This window comes from Chiloscyllium plagiosum, unplaced genomic scaffold (genome assembly GCF_037043375.1).
Source record: "Chiloscyllium plagiosum isolate Xiang-an unplaced genomic scaffold, Cpla_swu_hap1 HiC_scaffold_4, whole genome shotgun sequence".
NCBI classification, from domain to species: domain Eukaryota; kingdom Metazoa; phylum Chordata; class Chondrichthyes; order Orectolobiformes; family Hemiscylliidae; genus Chiloscyllium; species Chiloscyllium plagiosum.
This window is the reverse complement of record NW_028270142.1, coordinates 29,488,142-29,514,166: the sequence shown is the minus strand read 5'-3', so window position 1 is coordinate 29,514,166 and position 26,025 is coordinate 29,488,142. Positions and strand designations below refer to the sequence as shown.

Here is a 26,025-nt window from a genome sequence, read left to right as displayed (position 1 = left end):
AGCTGGGAGGTTAAGTTGAACCTATTCAATATAAGAGTGACACCTCAGATAGATTACTGTCCATAGTTCTCAAATCAAGCTTTAGGGGAAGGATGTGAACGTAGCAGAGGTCGTAAATGAGCTTTACAAGAATGTTTCCTGGGAGGATAAATCACCTGGACCAGATGGACTACACTCCAGAGGTCTAAGGGAGATAGCTGAAGAGATAGCAGAGATATTGGTGGTGATATTTCATGAATCGCTTGAATAAGGGAGCGTCCAAGAGGACTGGATAATCACTAACGTGACACCCCTGTTTAAAAAGGGAGTAAGGCAAAAGATGGAAAATTACAGCCCAATTTGCCTAACCTTGGTCGTAGGTAAGATCCTGGAATCCATTGTGAAGGATGAGATTTCTGAATACTTGGTAAAATAGAACATGGTTTTATCAAGGGGAGATCACGCCTGACAAATCTGCTAGAATTCTTTGAGGAAGTAGTGAACAGATTAGATCAAGGAGAGCCGATGGATGTTATCTACCTGGACTTCAAGGAGACCTTTCACAAGGTGACGCACGAGAAGCTACTGATTAAGATAAAGGGCCCATGGTGTCAGAGGCAAGGTGCATGGATAGAAAGCATGGAGTGGGAATAAAAGGGTCCTTCTCAGGATAGCAGCCAGTGACAAGTGGTGCTCTGCGAGGCTCAGTGTTGGTACTACAACTTTTCACTTTATACCTTAACCATCAAGATGAAGGAACTGAGGACACTCTGGCTAAGTTTCCAAATGATACAAAGATAGGTAGAGGGACAGGTAGCATTGAGGAGGTGGAGGATTTGGACAGGTTAGGAGAGTGGGCAAAGTAGTGGCAGATGGAGTTCAATGTGGGAAAGTGTGAGGTCATGCACTTTGGTAAGAATAATATGGACTATTTTCTCAATGGGGAGAAAATGCAGAAGTCTGAAGTGCAAAGAGACTTGGGAATTTAGTCCAGGATTCTCTCAAGGTAAACTTGCAGGATGAGTCATGAGTTAGGAAGGCAATTACAATGCTGGCATTTATTTAAAGACTTGGTTATAAAAGTAGGGATGTACTTCTGAGGGTCTAAAAGGCTCTGGTCAGACCACATTTGTGGGCCCCATATCTCCGGAAGGAAGCACTACCCCGGAGTGTGTTCAGAGGAGGTTCATGAGAACAGTCCCAGGAATGAAAAGCTTAACATAAGAAGAACATTTGCGGACTCTGGGTTTATACTCGATGGCTTAGAAGGATGAGGGGGGGGATCTAATTGAAACATCCAGAATACTGAATTGTTTGGACAGAGTCAATGTTGGGAAAATGTTTCCATTAGTAGGAGAGACTAGGACCCAAGGGTATAGCCTTAGAGTAAAGGAAAGACCTTTTAGAACAGATAAGAAAGAACTTCTTCAGCCAAAGAGTGCTCCATCTATGGAATTCCTTGCCACAGAAGGCTCATTGAGTATATTTAACACTGAGATGGATGGGTTCTTGATTGTCAAAGGGGTTCAAGGGTTATGGGGAGAAAGCAAGAGAATGGGGTTGAGAAACTTATCAGCCGTGATTGAATGGCAAAGCAGGCTCCATGGGCTGAATGGCCTAATTTTTGCTCCTATATCTTATGGTCATGTTATCTTCAATTATGAAGATATATTGAAGTTGTGACTGTTTTTCTTGGAAAAGAATGGGTGAAGAGGAGATTTGGATGATGTTTTCAAAATCATGAGCAAGTCGGGAGACAGTAGACAGGAAAAACTGTTCTGACTCATGAAAAGATCAAGAGCAAGAGGGCATTGATTTAAATGGACTTGCAAAAATAAATGTGATGTGAGAAAAATCCTTGCATGTGGATTGGGTCTGGAATACATATGGAAGTGTACTGGAAGCATTAGATGATTATTTAAATCAAGATAATCTGAAAGGTTATGGGAAAAGGGTGAGAGAATAGTACTAGAGGTAGTATGTAAAATGATCATAACACTCAAAGTAGAAAATTTATCCGTGTATATGGGATGCATTCTAGTTGCCAAGGGATGCAAGAAAGGAAACGCAGCAGAAACTTGAGCCACAGTCTATGTATGGTCCTAGGACATGGAAGTAGACTAGAGGACTTGGAGGTGATAGACGTTATGCCCCATTTCAAATAAAAAGATATATTAGAGTTGGAATTGGTTAGGCCACTTTTATAATACAGCATTCAATTCTGGTCTCCCTGCTATACGAAAGATTTTTGAGAAACTTGAAAGGGCTCAGAAAGGATTTATAAGGGTGTTGCCAGGATTGGAGGGTTTGAGCTATAAGGAGAGATTGATTAGACTGGGGCTATTTTACCTGGAGCATCGGAGGCTGAGGTGTGACCTTATAGAGATTTATAAAATCTTAAGGGGCATGAATAAGGTAAGTACACAAGGTCTTTTCCTCAGAGTAGGAGAGACCAAAACTAGAGAGCAGGGGTTAAGGTAGAGGGGAAATATTTAAAAGGGACCTAAGTGGCAACTTTTTCACACTGAGAGTGGGGCACGTATGTAATGAACTGACAAAGGAAGTGGTGGAGGCTTGCACAATTACAACATTTAAAAGGGATCTGGGTGGGAACATGAATATGATAGGTTTAGAGGGATATGGGCTGATCACTGGCAAATGGGACCATTTTAATTTGGGACGTCTAGTTGGCGTGGACAAGTTGGACCACAGGATTTGTTTCCGTGCTGTACAACTCTATGATTATGACTAAGTCAGAATTTAAGAATCTAGACAACCAAAGGTTGATCATGGAACTCCTGGAGGCAATAATCTGGAAGAATACCTGCAGTTGCAGAGGTCAATAAATGATAACCATTATGAAATTTGAAGAGCTATGGGAAAGACATAAGTGGGACTATTAGGAACCTTGCTGGCTATCAATAAATTGTATCAGTGCACTCTCGATTCAATGATATGCAATGGCATCAGGACAAGATTCTGGCTTATATTCTTGGAAAGGTATTGCCATTACAACAAAGCACTTAAATTAATTCAGCAGTGTCATCTCAAACGTGAAAGTATTAACCGTAAAAGCATGCCATGAAAAATTACATCCTAGCATCTCTTAATGGCACAGTTTTGAATTTTTCCCACACAAAAGTTCAAGAAAATCTTAAAAGTAATAAATTAACTTTTTTGTAGTCTAATTTTTAAAAATATAATGAACTTATTAAAATTCTGACCTGTGAACATACTCCGATCTGTTTGAGAACTGTATTCACTCAAACACTGACGGTTTGAACAAATTAGCTCCCCAGCAAAACATGAGCATATGTTGCAGTCCACTTTAAAAGATGTTCCATGACCTGTGGGACAAAGAGAAAAAGCAGTCTGAAAAATTCAGAATCTCTCCAACATAATGAGGTTATACTGATAACGTTATAGAATTCCGTCAAGAAATTTCAAATTGGTCAGAGGCAACAGAAAATTAAGAACATTTCATTTTTGAAAGTACTATTTGAACTTATGTAAGGTTATAATTATCATTGTAGCAAGCACTTTAAAACATTTAGTAGTCACATATCAGATGTCTCATGAAGGGTGGATAAGGTCTGTATAACAGTTAAGCTGTCAAGTTCTTAAGTTCTCAGACCTTTAAAATATAAAAAGGAAACAAGTTGCCTGTGCCAATTAAATCTGAATATGTGTTGCTGGAAAAGCACAGCAGGTCAGGCAGCATCCAAGGAGCAGGAGAATCGACGTTTCGGGCATGAGCCCTTCTTCAGGAACGTGGGCCAATTAAATCTCAGTCCAGTCAGACAGATTCTGATTGGACAGGATGTTGACAGAATCTATTTGCCTATTCCAAAAATTCATATGTTCAGTTAACCTTGTACTGCATCTCCACAACTATTACAGCCAAACCAATCAGCCATCCTCTTCTTATAGAGTCATAGGGTTGTACAGCACGGGAACAGAGCCTTCAGTCCAAATAGTCCATTCCAACCAGATATCCAAAGTTAATCTCATCCTATTTATCACGTTTGGCCTGTTTGGCCCATATGCCTTAAAACCTTTCCTATTCATGTACCCATCCAGTTGCGTTTTAAATGTAACTGTCCCAGTCACCACCACTTCCTCTGTCAGCTCATTCCCTATAAAGCACCAACCTCTGCATGAAAAAGTTACACTTTAGGTCCCTTTTAAATATTCCCCCTCTCACCTTAATCCTGTGCCCTCCAGTTTTGGACTCCTCTACCTTGAGAAAAAGACCTTGGCTATTCACCCTACCCATGTCCCTCAAGATTTTAGAAACCTCTATAAGGTCACCCCTCAACCTCCAATGGTCCAGGGAAAGTAGCCTTAGGCTGTTCAGCCTCTCAGAGATTAAATCCTCCAAACCCGGCAAATCCTTGTAAATCTTTTCTGCATCTTAACAATATCTTTCCTATAGCTGGGAGACGAGAATTGAATGCAGTATTCCAAAAGTGGCCTAATCAATGTCCTGTACAGTTGCAACATGACATCTCAAATCCTATACCGAAGTGTACCAAACACCTTGTTCACTAAGCTACCTACCAATAAGTTCACCTGCAATGAACTAGAAATCTGTTCCTCAAAGTCTTTTTCAGTATAAAATCATATTTCTTCTTCCAAGTCAGTCTTTTCAGTCCTAGTTCTGATGAGTGCAACAAAACGCTTCAACCTCTATTCTTTTAACACTGCGTAAGTTTTGTACACCTTGGTTTGCTACTTATAATGATTAAGAACTACAAAGACAATTTAAAGGGCCTTTCATAATGGTGCTTTTTTTTCAAAAAAAGGTGAAAATTGTAATAAATATTGTACTATTGTATTTCAGATCAAAATGGCACCTATGGTCAGTCCGGGGTGGATACAGGGTTTGTTAATATGAAGGAGAAAATGGCAAAGGACAGAGGCAGAGGTTGGCATTAGGTTAGTATAAAGGACTTCGAAGATGGGCGAGGTGCATGATTGGCATGAGGGCATAAGGCCTAAAATTTGAAGAAACAACAGGAACACCTCAACATTCGGTAGCTCCTGTGCTCACAAACTACATCTGACAACAGCAGCCTTAACTCCATCTGCACTGCAAACTACCAATGAAAACTGCATCTTACTGGAAACTTGCTCCCAAGGAAGATGTGGTGAGCTGGGAAATTTCCTGACCAATGATACCTGCTACAGGAGTAAATCTTCCATCCTAAATATTTAAAAGTAATAAATTCCAAGGAAACATTAATTTATATCATCATTCCAAAACATAATGAAGACACGGTTTACAAGTTAAACTATCTCATTCTCTTCCCATAGGAACTGCACAAAAAGAAACAGGAATTGTTTTACAGCATTAGAAACATCAGCTACCTTTGTTAAGACAATTAAAATAACAGAATTGCTCATGAATTCAGTCCCCCTCTTGGTTAAGGACTTTGAATAAGTGGCAGAGACTGATCAAGCTCATGCCTTGACTTATTTGCAAATTGATTGAGGGACTTCAATAATATGACACATTCTTAAATTAATTCATGATTTGTACCCACAGCACACAAAATAAAACTTACTTTTCCTCTGGCCTCCTACAATGCAGGTTTTCTGCACATCAATACAAGGCATCTCCAGACAATTTTCCAAGCGTCCACTTGGGCCACAAGTGCACACTCTGTAACAACCCATTTCTCCATTTGCCACAGGAAGCTGAATTAGGGTGCCCTGACGGACAAGGAAATCAGAAGCCTCTCCCAACTTGCATCCTGAAACAAAAAATCCCCAATCTTGAGTATAGACAAGTAAATAAACTGCTTGGAAAACAAACTTCACTGTAAATTTCAAATAAAAGATATATCTGTATATGCATTTTGTAACTAAACTGAAAACAGGAACTAAATTAAACTGCAGTCACTTCAATATCACTGTATTGTACAGCAGTGTCATGTATTTTCTTTGTCCTAGACTGGTGAAGTTTGATCATACATGATGCACCCACACTCAAGGCTTGATTTTCTACTGGCCTTACTTCTCTAAGTTAAACTGAGGATAGTTATAAAAACTGTTAGAAAGACTCAGCAAGTCTACCAGCATCAGTAGAGAAAGAAAAAGAGTTAACATTAAGTCCAATATGACACTAGAAGAGTCTCTAGCATTTCCGTTTTATTTCAGATCTCCAATACATAGCTTTTATTTGAACCACAGCTAAACTTATATAATACTATATAAACTGAAGAGGGCAGAGTAGCAAGGAAAATTATAACTAAGAGGACACAAAAAGGGTAAGGAAGAGAAAGGGGAAATGGGAGAAGGAGAGAGAGAAAGAGGAAGTACACAAGAAAATTCATCATCCTGCCAATAGTGGCACATGGTCGGGTCTCTGCCACTGTTGCACTTTAGAACCCATCCTGATTTATGCACAAAGGCAGTAATTTCCCAGGATATTAAACTTCCAACTGGCTGATTTGCATTGCTTCTGACACGGACAGAACATGTTATTGTGAGCTCAGGATTGGAGTTTTGGGCTCAATGGGTAATACTTACCCAAGTATTGTCAATTTGTTTAAATTCTGGTGCAATTCAATGATTAATAATGCAACTGAATGCCAACCCACTCACCCACTCCTCCATATGCGTCACCCTCCAATCCAATTATTCAGCCCCAAAACCTAACTATTTACACCCCAACACACACCCACCCACCCACTGGGCCTGATGACCATCCCTCAGACTGTGACACATTCAAGTGCCCCTCAAAATACCTACATTCACCCACTTGCTCACCACCACTCACCTTTTTTAGAATTACAATTTAGATGCAGTCGATAAAATGTCAAGGCAATGAAAACAAAATTCCTAAACAATTGGATTTAAAAATATCAATCTCAGAAGAAAAGAACAGATTTGCACACATATACTCAACACAAATATCCACTCTGATTTCATCCCATTAAGTTGCCAATTGAAAAAGAACATACAAAATGATGCAAATACTTCTCAATTATCTTTGTTTGGTGACCAAGAGAAAAAGTAAAGATGTCTAAGCAGAGAGAGAGCCTACTAGTTAGCAGCACTAAAAATGAAAGTCCCAAGAACTGAATACTATATGTATTTACAAAACCCTGTTTGCAACTGTTTAACTTCTTTAAAATGTTGTACAAACCTGTTGAAACTGTTTTTTTAAAACCACTTCAATTAAATTATGGACATGTGGCTTAATCTTACCAAAGGTTGGCTATGTCAATTTCTTTTTTGCTTATTCACTTGTGGGAAGTGTGCATCGCTGGCTGGCCAGCATTTACTGCCCATCCCTTTGTTGCGAGTTGCCTTCTTAAATCACTGCTGTCCACATGCTGTAGATTGACCCACAAATGCTATGACAGAAGTGAAATATCTGCATAGAGGACTGCGCCACTGAAATAACTGCATAGAGGCACTGGTATCCAGTCACCAAATCACCCTTTATGTACCTGTGCATAGTACACTTGCTGTGGCCAGCTCAGAGTTAGACCCCTGAATTGAGAAGATTCTAAATCCCCTGTTTATATTGGTCAGCCAGGGCTTCCTGATTGTCCCAGGTTAACAACCCTCGTCAAGGATCTTGTAGTCAGCAAGATCTACCTAGTTCCGATCACTACATTCCGCACGACAGCCCACCCCACCTCACCCCACTCCACCCACCAGTGTCATTCGATACCAAACTGCCCCAGTTCCTTTTCAATTATAGGACAACCTTCATGCAACAATAGGGTATGTAATTCCGGGGATGTAGGCCTGGTCTTTCTCTTATAGCTTTGCCTTGAGGTTTTCGTCCCGGGTCCAGTTCCTCGGACTCTGGCTTGGGCAGTGTGTACCAGACCACAGCTCATCTCCTGCGATCAGAGCTTCTTGGGAGGGCTTTCTCCTCTTCTTCCAATGGTGATGGTATCGAGGATGCATCCATCTCAGAGTCTGAGGTTTCCTCAACATTGGATGGAGGGAGAATTTATGGTTTTTGACAGGTCTGGCTGCTCTGATGGGCTAGAGACGTTTTGTTCCTGCCCTGTTTGTGAGGGAACAACTTTCCTGTGATCCACATTTTTTTTCAGGAATGGATCATCTACTCGAACTTTGTTAGTCACAGGACCTGGCCTCATGTCAACCTTGCTTCATACCCACAAAGAGCCATTCCTATGGTTCCAGCAGCAAACTTCATCCCCAGAATTAAAAACTGTCTCTCTCATTTACAGGAGGCAAGTGGCTGGCACAGGCGTTCCTACTGCTGTTTCACCCTCCCCTCCCAGGCCCAGGAATATCAGATTTAACCTGGGGCAGACTCTTCTCCCCATCAGCAACTCTGCTGGAGCTATCCTATTGTTGTGTGACAGGATTATTGGGACAGTTTAGTATCGATTGATGGCGTAACCTGCTTCATTAAGCCGGCCTTCAACATTTGGACTGCTCTTTCTGCTTGACGACTGGACAACAAATGGTGTGGAGCTGTCCTTATGTGCTGAATGCCCATTGACTTTAGGAAATACTCAAATTTCCTGCTAGTAAATGACATTCTAGTGTCTGTGAACAATTCTTCTGGGAGTCAGTGTATCGTGACTGATGCTCGCAGCTGCTCAGTTGTCATCCAGATAAATAACAACCTGGTGTAGCCATTTTAACATGTTCTCCATGGTCTGCTGGAAAGGGTGCCAGTTGATGATTTGCCAAATGGCAGCCTTGTATGTTGGTAGAAACCCTTATGGATGTTAATTGTGATGTACTTCTGGGACTCTGCATCCAGTTGCAATTGCATGGTACATGCCAAGTTTCATGAAGGACAGCTCCTCTGCCAACTATATTTATTGTATTTATTCAGCTGTGAGAACCAATTTAACATTTGCTTAAAATCCCCGTAATGGCACACTGAGCCATCAGGCTTCACATCAGTATGACCGGTGCTGCCATTCTGCAATCTGCATTGGCTTGATGACTCATTTGCTCTCTAGCTTCCTGATTTCAGCCTGTACTTTTGCCCACTGGGCAGGTCCTGCAAAATCACAAAACTGGTTCCTGGTCAACATGTAAAGTAGCTTCTGCCCCTTTGATAGTCCCAAGTCCTTCCTGCAATACTCCTGGATATTTCACGAGGATTTCACGAAGGCAAACATTTTCTAATTAAAAAAATGTTGAGTCAATGTAGTGAATCTTTCTCAACCAATTCTGCTCCAAGAGGCTTGGGCCTAAGCCTCTTGCTACCATCAGTGGTAAATGTATTAACTGTTTCTCATAGCAGACCAGAACTGAAGACAAACGCTTAATCTGCAACGGTTCTCTAATGTATGTTCTCAGTCTGGCTGAGGACTTGCACAAACTTAAGGGGTGGAATCCACAGTGAATCTTGTTAGGGACAGCTTTTACAACCACAGATACAGCTGTGCCAGTATCTTCCTCCATAGGAACAAAATGATCATTTAACCAAACATTAATTTTAATCAGTTCTGATTTGGACGCTACTAAGCAATTAAATTGTTCCAACCCACATGGAGGGGGACTTTCCAGGATGTGCACCCTCCTGGAGGCTGACTAACAAGTCTTCTGACTGAAGTCAGCGCTTTTAGGACTCCTTTGCTGTGTCAAGTCCGTATACAGGCAGCAATGACAATACATTGCCAGCCCAGATCCTGAAAAATGTTTTAGCCACTTGCCCGAGGCTCGGCTTTGTAGTGTGATTTTGTTGTGGGTTGGCCTCTGTGTGAGGTTCTGTGATTGCCTACACTCAAGTGATGTTCCCCAAGTTCAGTCAGACAGGTGAGGGTCTCCACATCCATTGGGACGTCCTGTAACCCCATGCTCCACCTGCTGCACTTTCTAATGACAAAGCCAGTTATAGTGCCTGTTTGAAGTCCAGTTGGGCTTTAGATAGTAGGAACTTCTGCATGGTTATGTCATTAATCCCAGATACCAAATGGTTTCTCAGCATCTCCTTCAGGGATAACCAAAATCACATGCCTCTGCCATCATCTTCACCTCGTCAAAAATCCTGGCACAGATTCTCTAACATCCAGACAAAACCGAATATCAGAATTAGAGTAGATTTGAGGTCACAATATTCCTTAACCAACTCTTGTAAGGTTTTAGTGTCTGATGCCTCTGGGAAAATTAAGCGCCTAATAAATGCTGTGGATCCCCAAGCAGTCAGAAGGATTATTCATTGCTTTTCATCTGCTCCAAAGTCATCTGCCTGGAAAAAAATATTGCATTATTTCCACATACTGGATCTAGTCTTTGACAGCAGGATCGAATGAGCCAAGCTTTGCAAATAAAGGCATGATGCCAGAAATGCTCACCCAAACTCTAAGATGACTGTTGCGAGCGAATGTTCTTTGGGCACGTACTGATTTCTCCCTTAGCCACTGAAGTAATGGCACAGAGGCTGGTATTCCATCACCAAGTTACCCTTCATTTACTTGTGCACAGTGCACTAGCTGTGGTCAGCCAGCTTGGAGTCAGTCCCCTGAACTGAGCAGATTCTAAACCCCTGTTTAAATATATTTTTTCTTTTTTCTCTTGTGCATGATAACTTTATCCAATATTTTCCACCACCAGGAAAACATCCCACGTGGTCAGGGGGTCGGTGCCAGGCAGAGCCCAAAAGGGGCTAAGCCTAATCCCCTGTTTATATTGGTCAGCCAGGGCTTTCTGATTGACCCAGTCAACACAATCCACCTGATTCAAATCATTATAGGAATGAATTCCAGTATTGTGGTCCAGTGAGTGAAGGAATGGCAACATACGTCCAAATCAGGATGGTGAGAGATTTGAATGGGAACTTGAAGATGTTGGTCTCATGTGTCTGCTGCCCTTGTCCTTCTGGATGGAAATGATCATGGGTTTGGAAGGTGCTGTCCAAGGGTCTTTGGTGAATTTCTGCACTGCATCTTGTAGATGCTACACACTGTTGTTACTAAGTGTCGATGCTTGTAGATGTAGTGCCAATCAACTGTGTTCAGCTTAGCCATCCTTAGTATCATTCCATCCCAGAACTTTGTGTAAGGGAATGCTATTCCTCAATGTCCAACATAGACTAACATCTTCTTATTGATGGTCTTACTTTGAATAAATATTGGAAAGCCTTCAAACAGTTAAAAACATTTAGTTTTAATTAGCCACAGCAAAAGCAAAGGAAAAGAACAGATTTACTTCAGGCTTGCTTGCCTTTCAATCATTTTTAATCAGTGAGTGATTACTGCACCCACATTATAGCTGCTGAAATCAGGTTTCAATTAAATCAAAAATAAAGATCGAGTATAGGAGCAGAAGTAGACTCTTCAGTCCTTTGAGCCTGCTCCACCATTAATTATGCTCATGGCTAATCATCCAACTCAGTGTCTTGTTTCAGCTTTCTTCCAATATCCTTAGAGCCCTTTAGCCCTAAAAACTATATCTTTCTTGAAAGTTTTCAAGATTTTGCCTCAACAGTTTTCTGTGGCAAATAATTCCACAGGTCACTACTCTCTCGGCGAAGAAATTCCTCCTCATCTCCGATCTGGCTTAGGACACCAGGAGCTACCCTGCTCTATCATGCTGAAGGTGATGTTCCTCCTACTCAGTGACTATATCTTCTTCCCCACAAGAAAGATGTCATCTCCCAGCTCTTCAGAGGCCCTGGAGGTTTGCACAGAAGCTGCAGAAATTAGAAGGAAATCAGACTGTGAGTCACCTTCGGCTCACCTAGGGCAGAAAACTCGCCTTCAGTAAGATTATCATCTGTTCCACATTGGCCCTGGTTGAAGCACGATCTGCAGTGTATTTACACTTGTGTTTGATCAAAGGAGTGCACAACAGAGTCTACAACCATGATCACAGAGGTTGGCCTTTGCCTCCTAATCCATACAAGGCATCTTGCCCTTGAAACGAGTCAGGAATATGAGAGTTCAAGGATTGACACATCATGACAGTTTCCAGGGTACCTGGCACAGACTGGCTAAGACATAGTCTGATGATCACAACTGACTTGTACACTGTTGGAATGGAATCCTTTTCTGTTCACGGAGGCAGCTGCGTTCTAATATGGTGCTCGCAAGGTAACATGTACACAGTTTATTGCAGCCTTGACCTGGGGAAAACCAGCTACATTGGCAAAGACTACCGCATGGGCTATCGCACTGACCTTGTCATGGAAAATGAGATGATGCAATGTGATCTTGCACAAATTGCATTGTTAACAGTTTTGATACATTTATGGGTTGAGGATTGAGATCTCACACAGGTCCTCAGTTAATCCCTGGAAGCGTTAGATTGTATTAAAGTTTAGTGCAGTTGTCACCTCGATGACTACCAAGATAGGATGGCATTCATACACTTATGGTGCAGGTCCCACTCCAACAATTAGGAGTTTTGTGATAGTGTCCAGGACATTCCTAGTCTGGGGCGATACTACACTTCGTTGAAATGGAGGAAATGGCAGCAAGGATGATAAATTCTGCGCTTCTTGGACCTCCTCTATATCCTGAGAAGAGCTACAGACGTGATATGTTGATGTGAAGGGCATTCTGTCATGCTGTTGGCTTCTGCTGGTCCTGAGCTTATCGACACAATTATTTCTTCTCTATTTCTCTGCACCTTCATTGTATCAAAGTAATATGATAACCCTTGCTGTTGCTAAATCCATTGGTAATGCTTTCAACAAAGCTGTGTTGGAGACAAAAAAGAACAGATCTTTACTAACATTAGGAGTCAGCATTCGTATCACTCACAAATTATAGTTTAGCACTCCCTGGGAAACAGAGGACTCTGACAAAGAGGGCCATGGAATGCCACTGCATAGAACCGTTGCATAGGTACCACATACCAATGAATGTCATTTAAGTCCAGTCAGAGGTTATAAGATTTCTGATACCTTGCATTCCCACCCTCCCTATCACCAAAGAAAGTTAGCATTGCATATAAAAGCATTTGACAAATACTTACTGATCATGGTGAGAGGAAATCAGCTGATGTACAGCCTCTGAGATCTTGCATTATCTTTGTAGACAGTGGCCTGCAGGTGCTATGTTTAAAATGGACTGTAATTACTTCTGCTTCAGAGATTAGATTAGATTTAGATTAGATTCCCCACAGTGTGGAAACAGGCCCTTCGGTCCAACAAGTCCAAACCAACCCTCCGAAGAGTAACCCACCCAGACCCATTTCCGTCTGGCTAATGTACCTAACACTATGGGCAATTCACCTGACCTGCACATCTTTGGATTGCGGGAGGAAACCGGAGCACCCGGAGGAAACCCACGCAGACACGGGAAGAATGTGCAAACTCCACACAGACAGTCACCCAAGGCTGGAATCGAACCGGAGATCCTGGTGCTGTGCAGCAGCAGTGCTAACCACTGAGTCACCGTGCAATCTACAATGACCAACAACATGGTTGTTTGTTTGTGACCAGGATTTGCATCCCACACAGTTGGATATTGCATGTATTTCACATGCAGGGCACTATGATTACAGATGACTTTCAAACTGTACTCTGAAAGTGCCTGCTTAACATAATTGCCCAGAAGGGCCTCACATTGCTTACAAATAGAGACTGAGTGCTCAGACAGGAAAATAATCACTTAATCCATTCATTCCAGGTGTGGTAGCAGCCATATTCTATTTTCTGCACACATTTACATTTTCACATGAATATGGAAGGCAACGCAGGTCATGTTTAGTCACAGTGAGTCAAGGGGCCTACCTATTAATGAAAGGCCAACTTCCTGATCTTCTATTTTCCTTCTTTCACGCAGTCCATGTTAAGCCCAGCAGTACGGAGCAGCTACATTTCCCCTCACCTCTTGAATTATGACTTCATTTGCCAACACTACCCTCTAAACCCCAGGCCTTTTGGTTATTCATACCAACCATTGAGTTGCACTGTCCCCTACACTGAGGTCATGACCATCTGTAAACTCCCTCCTCACATTTCTCCAATATACTATAATCTCTCTACTTCATAATTATTATCTGCTCTGCACCCCAGCATGTAAACTCAATTCCCAGAATTGACTTCCCCAACTTCTCTATCAGAGTGGCCCTGATAGCCCAATTTGATTATTATTGAGCTGACACCCAGGGCTGTCGACAGCCCACCTTCTGATTCATTTGGGCGGTCAGCACTAACTGATGACTGCCAGAGCCCTGGCCGATATCTGCACAGCTCTCCGATTGTCTTACTGTGACTCCCTGGACTGGTTACACTGGACCTGCAGGGCTAAGCAAGGTGCTCTTCCTGATCTGTATTGATGTGGATCCCTGATCACCACAAACAGCTGACCAACCATGTCCTTGTTCCTGGACTGATATTGGATTATAAACTTGACTTACTGCACTAGGATGCCATGACTGAAAGCTACCTACCTTGGCCTTTTGAAGACTATTCCCCTTAGACTCTGAGACATGGCCATTTCGTTAATGTACATACAATGCCTTTGTCAAATACACTGATGACACGTGCCACAGTGGATTGCATAACATGGTTCCATTCAGCAGCATGTTTGACTGAGCACTGCTGACAACCATGTCAAGCCTGGTTTTGTGTCAGTGCTAAACAGCAAAGAAAGAAAGTAAGCCCTAGCTAACAGAACAAAGCACAAAAAGGCAAGGCAGAGATGCAGGGAACATCCAGGTAGCTGCATCATATTACAACACTGAGAGAGCAAGAGAGAAGTGCTGAGGGGTATCCTAGCCCAATCCACGAGATGGGTGTTTGCATCTGCATGCAAGGTCCCCTGGCAACAGCATTACAACGAAGGTTCTGGTACACTTCAAAATGCAGAAGTGTATTTTAAATGGCTGGAGTTGTGGTGAGGCTAGTACATTTCGAATGCCAATCTCCATTAATGGAGTAAAAGGGAATTCATTACTCAGAGCCCTCAGACATTGGAGACTGCTGTCCAAGACGGAGGCCTAGAGGAGCAAGTGGGAAGCTGGAGGTGTGACTTTCATGTCTGGAACTGTCACCATCTTGTTTCCATCCAATAGAAGGGAGAATAGAAAACTGCATACCAATGAGGTGAGATTAGGTCAGAATGACATGTTAATTAGGTCTTTCATTGCTCACTTGTAAGATTGCCATTAGAACACAAGGCACTCTTTTCCCCTCTTAATGTAGAGAATTTGATGTCAGCCAATCTCACACTACTTTTCCAACTGACTTGCCATTATTCATGTCATTCAGGGGCTGGGATGACTCCCCGCAATAAAACTCAAATTGAATGCAATTTTATTGATTTTCTTCAGAACTGCCAGATTGTTTTCTTGAGCAATATACAGCATGACTGCTTTACATTTTACAACACAAAATTTTGTTCCTTGCTTCTAAACTAAATTTTTACTTTGGCTGCATTCAATTATAGTTTTCGCTTTTGAAACTGTATGTTTACACTGCTGGTTCACTAAAATATCAAAATCTTTCTGTTTTGTGCTCCATTATTATTCTATCTCCAATCTTCAAACTTGAACAGCTTACTTTTTTGAGTGATTTATGTTAATGGTACATAATAGGACCAAAACTAGTAAAGTGAGCTCCTCTCAACGTTGCATGACAAGGTTAAGTGAACTGGAAACAGTAAAGGCTAGACCAGCTCTCTCATTGCATTTATTATCTATTTCAGTTAGTAAACACTTTAATTAAAGTCCATCTCCCAAGAACTTTTACTTCCTCCACTGTCAGCATCAATAATAAATGAAGAATTTGCAAATGTTTGGTCTGAAATGGCTGTCAGATGGATTATCCAACACGAAGGCTATTTTGAATAGAGGAGCCCTTCCTAACATCTTTTTCAAAATTGCTTTCCAACAATTTAGGAGTAAATTCCAGCCTTGCTTTGAAGAAGTGACAGGTCCAGCATTTTGCTCCCAAGTTGGGCAGTTGGAGTTTGGAAACTTTCTGCCTCAATGCTAGTTCACTAAAATATCAAAAACAGAAGAAGATGAGTGAAATGGTGTTACGTGTTCCAATAGCCTTGGATGCACCTGTTCCCTCAGTCACTGCTGCAGACATCAGATCGGCTTTTTTAAGAGTGAACCCATGGCTCATATGGAGTCCCCAGGCCATGCAATCAAATCCTGTGCATGTATTTGCTGACATCTTTAACCTCTCCTTACTACAACCTGAAGTCCCCACCTGCTTCAAGAACAGCACCATCATCCCAGGACCAAAGACGCATGCAATATGTCTCAACGACTACCATCCAGTGGCTCTGACCTCCATAATTCTGAAGTGCTTCAAGAGGTTAGTCATGGCTCATGTCAAGCCTGCCTTGATCCCTTGCAATTTGCCGACCGACACAACAGGTCCACGGAAGATACCATCTCCCTGGCCTTACACTCATCCATGGAAGATTTGGATAACAAGGATACCTATGTCAGGTTCCTACTCATTGAAGACAGAGCTGTAGGCAACACTATAATTCCAACTAAACTAATCTCCAAACTCCAGGTCCAATGTCTCTACTACGTCTTCTCTAACTGGATCCTCGACTTCCTGACCCACAGACTGCAATCAGCGAGAATAAGCAATTACACAAAGTTCAACACTGGCACCCCGCAAGGCTGCATACTCTTACTTTATTCGCTGTACACTCATGACTGTGGTGTCAAATTTCATCCTAACTCCATCTACAGGTTAGCTGATGACATTACAGATGTAGGCCAGATCTTAAACAATGGCAAGATGGAATACCAGATAGAGATAGAGCGCTTGATGGAATGTAATGATATCTCTCCCTTGATGACAGCAAACAAGACAGCATGTCATTGACTTCAGGAAACAAGATGGAGCGCATGCCCTTATCTCCATAATGGAGTTGAGGTGGATGTCGAAAGCACTTGGAGTGACAATCACCAACAATCTGTCCAGGACCACCCACATTGATGCAACTGTCAAGAAAGCACAACAATGCTTCTATTCCCTCAGAAGGCTAAGAACATTTGCCATGTCCAATTAGAAAGCATTCTATCCAGATGGCTCACGGCTTGGTACAGCAACTATTCTGGATATAGATTCAAGGCTCCAGGTGCCAAGATAAAAGACCTGCCTTGATTCTGTTGGGCTTCATCTAGTTGTTTTGTTAAACACCAGCCTTCGAGCCTTCATTTCTTACAACCTCCTCTCAACCATTACCATTCTCAACCTAATCCATTTCCATCCATCTCCATCCTCAGCCCATCCATGACAACTCATGCCAGCTCCTGGTCCTACAGCCTTAATGCCAATTCATGCCTAATCCACACTATTCTTTGCCTTTACATACCCCATACCAACTCACCCAGTATTCACTATCAGCAGACCTCAGGAGTATGTGGAGGTTAAACAATCAAGTTAGAACATAGAACATAGAAATGTACAGCACAAAACAGGCCCTTTGGCTCACGATGTTGTGCCAAGGTGTAATCCTAATGTAAAATATAACAACTTAACCTACGCATCCCTCAAGTCACTGCTATCCATGTGCATGTCCAGCAGAGACTTAAATGTCCCTAATGACTCTGCTTCCACCACCACAGCTGGCAATGTATTCAAAGCATTCACCACTCTCTGCGTAAAGGACCTACCTCTGATGTCTCCTTTATACCTTCCTCCTAATATCTTCAAAATATGACTCCTCGTACCAGTCAATCCTGTCCTGGGGAAAAGTCTCTGGCTATTGACTCTATCTATTCCACTCATTATCTTGTATACCTTGATCAGGTCTCCTCTCTTCCTCCTTCTCTCCAGAGAGAAAAGCCCGAGCTTATTCAACCTTTCTTCATAACGCAAGCCCTCCAGTTCAGGCAGCATCCTGGTAAACCTTCTTTGCAACCTCTCCAAAGCCTCTGTATCTTTCCTACAGTAGGGCGACCAGAACTGGACACAATATTCCAAGCGTGGTCTCACAGGGACTTTTAGAGCTGTAGCAAAACCTCGCGACTCAAACTCGATCCTCCCGTTAATGAAAGCCAAAACACCACATGCTTTCTTAACAACTGCATCTACTTGGGTGGCAACTTTGAGGGATCTATGTACTTGCACACCCAGATCCCTCTGTTCCTCCACATTGCCAAGAATCCTGTCTTTAATTCTATATTCAACATTCAAGTTCGATCTTCCAAAATGCATCACTTTGCATTTATCCAGGTTGAACTCCATCTGCCATTTCTCAGCCCAGCTCTGCATCCTGTCTAGGTTGCGCTGCAACCTGCAGTAGCCCTCTATACTATCGACGACACCTCCAACCTTTGTGTCATCTGCAAATTTACTAACCCACCGCTCAACCTCTTCATCCAAGTCATTTATAAAAACTACAAAGAGCAGAGGCCCAAGAACAGAGCCTTGCGGGACCCCACTGAACACTGACCTCCAGGCAGAATACTTTCCATCTACAACCACTCTCTGCCTTGTCAGCCAGCCAATTCTGAATCCAGATAGCCAAATCTCCCTGTATCCCATACTTCCTGACTTTATGAATAAGCCTACCATGGGGAACCTTATCAAATGCCTTACTGAAGTCCATATACACCACTTGTGTCGACCTATCTTGTCACCTCCTCACAGAACTCAATAAGATTTGTGAGGCATGACCTGCCCCTCACAAAGTCATGCTGACTATCTTTAATCACACTATGCTTTGCAAAATAGTCATAAATCCTATCCCTCTGAATTCTTTCCAAAACTTTGCTGACCACAGACATAAGACTGACTGGTTTGTAATTGCCAGGGACTTCCCTATTACCCTTCTCGAAAAAAGGAGCAACATTCACCTCCTTCCAATCCTCCGGTACGACTCCAGTGGAGAGTGAGGAGGCAAATATCCTCACCTGCAGCTTAGCAGCCTGCTTTCTCGCTTCCTGGAGCAGCCTAGGATAAATCTGGTAAAGTTCAAAAAATTTCAGGAAAACCTGAAATTCGCAATGGCCCATTTAAAGCATTTAAGTATAGAGTAGTTAATCCCTCATTAAACAAATAATTCTATACTCGTAACCTCATGTCGAGGATAGTTAATCCTTGAAAAACCTGCTTGAATCATCTATCGAACTGTGAATTCAGGATCCTTGACTGAGATAATGAAGGTTGTGGAAAACAAACAAACATAATGCTAATCCTGAGGACAGGAGTTCCCAAATTGTGGGTCATGGTCTCCAGTGGGATTACAGGATGAGGTTTCGGAGTCATAGCCTCCAAGTCAGCAATTACAGTCATGGAACTTCAACTGAGTCTCGACAGCTGCCTGGGCATTTAAATTATTTGATTTTCTTTTCTGTCAGTGGGTATGACCTATTCACCTTTTCCCCTTGGCCTAATTGATGAAGACACAGCCTGATTAAAAAAACTGAGTCTTCACTATTTTAAGATCATATGGTCAGAAGTCACACTACACCAGGTTATAGTCCAATAGGTTTATTTGAAATCATAATCATCAGGTGTAGTCCTTCACTTGATGACTTCACCTGACGAAGAAGCAGTGCTCCAAAAGCTTGTGATTATAAATAAACCTGTTGGACTATAATCTGGTGTGCTGTGACTTCTGACCTTGTCCATCCCAGTCCAACACCAGCACATCCACATTAAGATCATACAATAGCCTTAAACAACTCTAATTCTCTGTCAACAAATCTCACCCATTACCAGTGAACAGCTCTTAACTCCACCCATCCAATCACCACTCCATTCTTCCTTCCCAACCTGCTCAATAACTATCCTTGCCCACCATCCCCAAAACTCTAAATCTTTACTCTGTGGTCACACAAAGCCTGAGGTATTAAAATTAGATCATATCAGGAAAAAAAATAATGTCCAACAGTTACTGTAATTGTTAAAAGAGATTTTTTCTGGTAGTCTACCTTTAAATTTTCTTTCAAGGGAATGAGATTTAAACACTTTGCAGCTTGACATTCCTATAGATCTTATCGACCCACAATTGCATTTACAATTATTACATAAATTGGTAATTCAGCATTGAGTTCAAATTGTATTGCTGAGTTCACGGCTTCCTTTCTTGTTCGTAATGCCCCAACTTCATTCCCGTACTGCCACCATGGGTTCTGTCAGAAATGGAGGTGCGTTAGTGAGTGCGGGTCTCACTTGCTATCTTTCTAAGTCTACAGAATTTCCCTGATTCAATAAAAATCCAGGCCATAGTCAGCTGTACTTCAAAACATTATTCCATTTTATTGATGACAATTTAATATTTTATACATTTTTGATAATCATTGAAAATAGTTTGTGGAAGATGTGGTCTTTTCGCTTCTCATTTGTCCCCATTTCACATTTACTAAGTAAACAGCAATTTTAAATACTAGCACAACCATCATAAATTCAATATCAAGCCTTCTGCAGATTTTTTCATAATCTCAGGTCTTTCAATATTGGACACAAAAGTCTGAAAAAGTGATTATACATTTCCTGCAAAAGACTTCAATGGTTAGGGTTTCCTCCATTTTATAATCCTTAAATTCTAATTTGAAAAGCATATATGGTTGTTTGAAGTGCAATGCTAGCTATATAAGAATAAACCCAATAGCCTTTGGAAGATCATAATGTCTTCCAAATGCCCCGTTTGAATTTGTTCCAATGTAGGGGAGGAGATTGTCAGTAGGCAGCAAGGTAATGTAGCAAAAGACATTTAAGGGAGATCAACAGAGTAGCAATTTTCAACTATGCCTAATTTTGGATGTATTTTCAGCGAGACTTCATCATTAAATAAGAAAAAAAATTCAATATCCTAACACTTACAATTATCACTCACCTGGGACACACAAGTAGGGAAGACAGTCTTGCCCAGGTTGGCAACCTTTTCGATTCACCTCACACACATGGTTATTGGGACACACATTAGGGTTACACGGATGAATGACCTCCTCAACAATGTTGTGGAAAGGACTTGGAGCTATCAATAAATAAATAAACACATAAATAAATAAATAATGGAGAGTCCCTGAGATACATCTTCTAAAAGAGTATTCATTCTAAACAGTCACTTTCCATGATGATTAACGATGTGGAGGTGTCAGTGTTGGACTGAGGTAGAAAAAGTCAGGGGTCACATGACACCAGGTTATAGTCCAATGGGTTTATTTGAAATCACAAGCTTTCAGAGCACTGCTCCTTTGTCAGGTGAAGTACTTGAAAGCTTGTGATTTCCAACAAACCTGTTGGACTATAACCTGGTGTCGTGTGACCTCTGACAAGATTACTAAGGATTCCATGGCATTGTGTGAAGAGCACAAAGCTCTCAGGTGACCTAGTCAACATTTATCTCCAACCATAAACATATTAATTGATCATTCATATTCATTATTCACTATTTGTGGGATCATGCTACATCCAGAGATGGCTACTGTATTTTCCTACACAACAGTGACTGCATTAAAAGGTTATTTGGTGATTCTGAAGCAAATTTGAGAATTTTAGAGTATGCTAAAATAACGGAGATTATTGTTGTTTCTTGGTCTTTTACTACTGTCTTCTTAAAAATAACAAAAAAAACCAAAATCATCAAAACAGTATACATACCAAGATACTTTCTGAGTGGAATGCAATTCTTGAAATCATCAATTGGGGACAAGAGATTACAAATAGTTTCAGCAGTCTGCTCTGTTGGAAATTTACTATGGTCTCCACAATTTGTAAGAATTTCTATACAGTCTGACCTATAAAGGGAACAGAGAATTTGTAAAATGAATGTGCACGAACTATCAGATATTCTGTTTTCTGAATGCAATTTGCACATGCACATAAATTAGAGCTGTTTCAGAATGCATTCAGTAGTGATGGCTTATTTCCAACCAGGTACACAAATACAGAAAATGAGAACACAAGAAATAGAAGCAAAAATAGACCTCAACTATTTTCGTCAGCTCTGCTGTACAATAATCAACAGCCCCCATTTTATATAACATGGCTGACTCGGAGCCCAAAAATAGGTTCATCTCAGCCTTGAATATAGTTGACAGTTCAACAATAACAACTCTCTGGGGTAAAGAATTATAGCAATTCGCAACTCTGAGTGAGGAAATTTCTTCTTGTCTCGGTCTGAACAGCTATCATGCCCTTTTGTTCTGGACTTGCCAAGGAAAACAGCTTCTCAGCATTTACTGAATCAGCCCTCAGGAGCTTCTATGTTTCAATGGAATTTCATTTATTTTTCTGAATTCCAGAGAATATTGCCTCATTCAATTCAATCTTTCCTCCACAGATAACTTCTCCTCTGTAATCGACTTAGCAAATGTTTGTTGTGCCTCCTCTAAAGCAAGTACATCTTTCCTTATGAGCTGAAACAAAATAGTATGCAGTGAGCCAGTTGTGGTCTCACTAAAGCAAGTACAGTTGTACTAAATCAGTCTTCCTCTTACATTCTAAGCCTTGCGCCATAAAAACCAAAATACATTTGCTGAAATGCTTACTGTATCTGCATATTTCATGTAAAAGGACCCTGAAAACATTTAAAAGCCTCTTATTTTAAAATATATTCAGTTTTTAAGCTTTCCCTCAAAGTGAATAATCTTTCATTTCTCCTTAGTTACACTCAATCTGTCACAACGTACTTCCCTTGCTTAACTTGCCTGTCTGCAGAATCTTAAATGATTATCATATCTAATTTTGTATCATTAGCAAATGTGGACATATTTCATTCTTTTATCTACGAAATAAATGCAAATAAGTGAGGCCTCAGAACTGAACTATACGGTATCCATGAGCAATGACAACCCGAAAAAGACTGGTTATTCTGTCTCACCCTTCATTACGATTCATTTCAATGAAACCTTCTACATAAACAGTAGCAATTCTTCCTCTTTCTAGATACACATTAAGGTGTAGCAAACCTCTTCTTAGATTGTTTAATATGCTGTTTAACTTCAACAGCAAACTTCCACCACAAAGACTGAGATGGTATTGGATTGGAGGGTATGGAATCCCTACAGTGTGGAAGCAAGCCATTTGGCTCATCGAGTCCACTCTGAAGAGCATCCTATCCCGCTACCCTATTCTTTGGGCTGGACACAGGTGTATCTAACTTCTGGGTATCTAACTTTGAGAAGTTCCCTGGCTCAAAACCTATCAGGTAGAAACGTGTCAAGGTTGTATCTGGTGCTCCTCTTGTACCAGTATCTTTAAAAAGAATGAGAAATAGTGAGATAAGACTAAGAGGTGAAATAAAATAAAACTGAAAGGCCACTTGGTATCATCGGATGAACTGTAGTGGCTGAAGGCAGTTTAGGATTTCAACAAATGCCATCCATATGCCATGAGACAGGGGGAAGAAAAAAAATTGCTTGATCCTTACCCCATGATTTTGTGAAGGCTTCTCCCTACAATGTGTGAAATTACATTTCCAGAAAATGATAGAGCTAGTTAAATGAACAGAAAACCCTAGAAATAAACAGGTCAATTTGCATCAATAAAGTAAAAAGACAAGTACTGACTTTTCTCATGTGTACAGGTAGTCCCCAGGTTGTGTTCTTGAGCCTGTTCAAGAAGTTGATTTGTATACAAGTCAGAACACAATGCAGGACAATACAAAGTAATTGTTTGTAGGTACAGGAAACGATCCTACGTCTGATCTTTAAAATTATAAAAATGCAATCCCATGCAGGGTTAAGTACAAGAGTTCGCAGGACAGATCCCCAGGGTTGGGGACCCCACGTATTCTCCATCAGGTTGCTTGATAAAAGTGAAAGCATTTTAATAAGATCGGACAAAGGTAACTTAATGGAGTAGCAAAGCAGTATGACACATTTGTGAAAGAGAGGAAGTTAACATATAAAAAGCTACAAACTATTTAGAAGAAAACTTTGGATGGTTTAAAAGGTAGGTGAGGTGCAGGAAAGGCACAAACATGAAGCTAAGATGACTGAAGAGATAACAAGTAATCAGAAAAGTAGGGAAGGTGCTTTTAAATTGGAATAGAAAATGTTTGCGAAACAGCTGGCTGATCGGATTGTAACTTCAAACCTATATTCCGCCCATACCTGATAATCTTTCAAACTCGTGCTTAACAATCTCTGGCTCAAAAACATTCGAAGACTCTGCATCCACCAACCTTTCAAGGACAATTTATGACTCTCAGAGAAAATTTACTGCCCAATCGCTATTATAAATGGGTGACGCCTGCTTTTTTAAAAAAAACACCGTGATCCCGAGTTATTGATTTTGCTTTGAGAGAAAACAGCCTCTCCACATCTACGCTGTCAAGATTCTTCCGGACTTTGTATGTTTCAGTCAAGTTGCCTCTTCCCCACCAGAAACAAGCTTGCCTTGATTAGCTTTTTCTTGTGAGACAGGCTCCATATTTAGTGTACATTCTCTGAACTGCCTCCAACGCAAATGCATCCTTCCTTAAATAAAGTGAATACTGTGCACAATACAACAGATGCCCTCTTACTAGAGCCCTGTATAACTGAAGCATAACCTCAACTTTTGTAGTCATCCCACTCACAATAAATGAGAACATTCTACTTGATTTCCTAAAAACTTGCTACACCTTCAAGCTAGCCATTGCAATTCAGGCATGAGGACACCCAGATATCTCTGCAATTCAGAGCTCTGCAGTCTCCCACCATTTAGAAAATATGCTTCTTTTTAATTCTTACTGTTTCAAAGTACTTCACATTTTCCCACATCATACGCCAATTGTCAGATCTACCAACTCACTTGATTTACATCATTTTGTCGCCTCCTTATGCCCTCTTCATAACTTAATTTGTTTCTTACCTCTGTAGGTCTTCAGCAAATTTAGCAGTATACCTTTGTTCCTTTCATCAAAAAGACCCACTTATACTTACTCATTGCTTCCTGCTAGTCAGCCAATCTTCTGCCCATACCAATATGCTATCATGAGTTTTTATTTTCCGTAGTAACCTTTTGTGGGGCAATTTATCAAATGCCTTCTGGGAAATCTAAGGATAGCACATTACCTCATCAAAAAGCTCTCAATTCATAAAAACCATGTTAACTCTGCCTAGTTACCTCAAACATATCCAAGTATCCTGTTATAACGTCTTTAATAGCTTCTAACATGTTCCAATCACTGATCTTAAGCTAACCAGGCTGTTTCCGCTTCCCGCCTCTCTCCCTTTTTGAGAAAAGGGTTACAGTTATTACCTTCCAATCTATATGGGCCATCCCAGAATCAAGGGAGTAAATGTAAAATCGATGTAATAACTTTCTAGTTCTTTGGGCATAAGGGTGAAACAAAGAGCTGTGATGCTAGAAATCTGAAACAAAAATAGCACTGGCAGCATCAGTGTTCTGTTGAAATTCTGACAAAAGGTCCCTGCACTCAAAAGGTGAACTCTGTTCATCTCTCCACAGATGCTAAGCAAAACTGAGGACAGCAGAGTTTAGATCAAAGTGGTGCTGGAAAAGCACAGCAGCATCCAAGGAGCAGGAAAATACCCTCTCCACCCTAGCGGCTTCCTGCCTCTATTTCTGAGGAAGGGCTTTTGCCCGAAACGTCGATTTTCCAGCTCCTCGGATGCTACCTGACCTGCTGTGCTTTTCCAGCACTACTTTGATCTAAACTCGCCACAGATGCTGCCAGGCTTGCTGAGTTTCTTCAGCCCTTTTGTTTGTTTTAGGGCCCTGACTCTTGTCAGCCCTCAGTTTCAACAATTTACTCAGTACCACTTCCCTGGGGATTCCAATTTTTCTGAGTTCCTCTCTTCCTTCCTGGTTTATTGCTGTTTCAGAAATGTTGCTCCTACAGTGAAGACAGATGCAAGATACCTCTTCAATTCATCTGACATTTTTTTATTTTCCATTATTAATTCGGCAGTCCATAGGACAACGGTCAGCTTGTTAACTCTTATTTTTTAAATATTCATTGAAATATTTACTATAATATTTCTAGCTAGCTTCCTCTTGTACTCTAGCTTTTCCCTCTTTATTCATTTTTGGTCATTTTTTGATATTTAAAAAAATATTCTGTTCAATCTTCTGATCTGCCACCTATCTTCACATAACTATATGCTTTTTCTTTTAGCCTGATACTACCTTCACATTTCTAGATGGTAGATGTGCCCTATGGAATTTTCTCACTTATTAGAGAATGTGCCCATTCTGTATATTCT

General features: G+C 41.1%; 1 protein-coding gene across 3 annotated transcripts in view; it reads right to left on the bottom strand.

Moving 5' to 3' along the window:
- The window catches only part of reck (reversion-inducing-cysteine-rich protein with kazal motifs), a 187,003-nt gene that overhangs the window by 54,337 nt on the left and 106,641 nt on the right, over positions 1–26,025 (bottom strand). For all 3 annotated transcript variants that reach the window (XM_043688962.2, XM_043688961.2, XM_087986055.1), the window contains 4 exons: positions 21,470–21,606; positions 20,703–20,843; positions 5,547–5,735; positions 3,204–3,326 (listed from right to left, as the gene is read on the bottom strand). In XM_043688962.2, the coding sequence (XP_043544897.1) occupies positions 3,204–3,326; positions 5,547–5,735; positions 20,703–20,843; positions 21,470–21,606 (590 nt within the window). The remainder of the gene's footprint in view (positions 1–3,203; positions 3,327–5,546; positions 5,736–20,702; positions 20,844–21,469; positions 21,607–26,025) is intronic.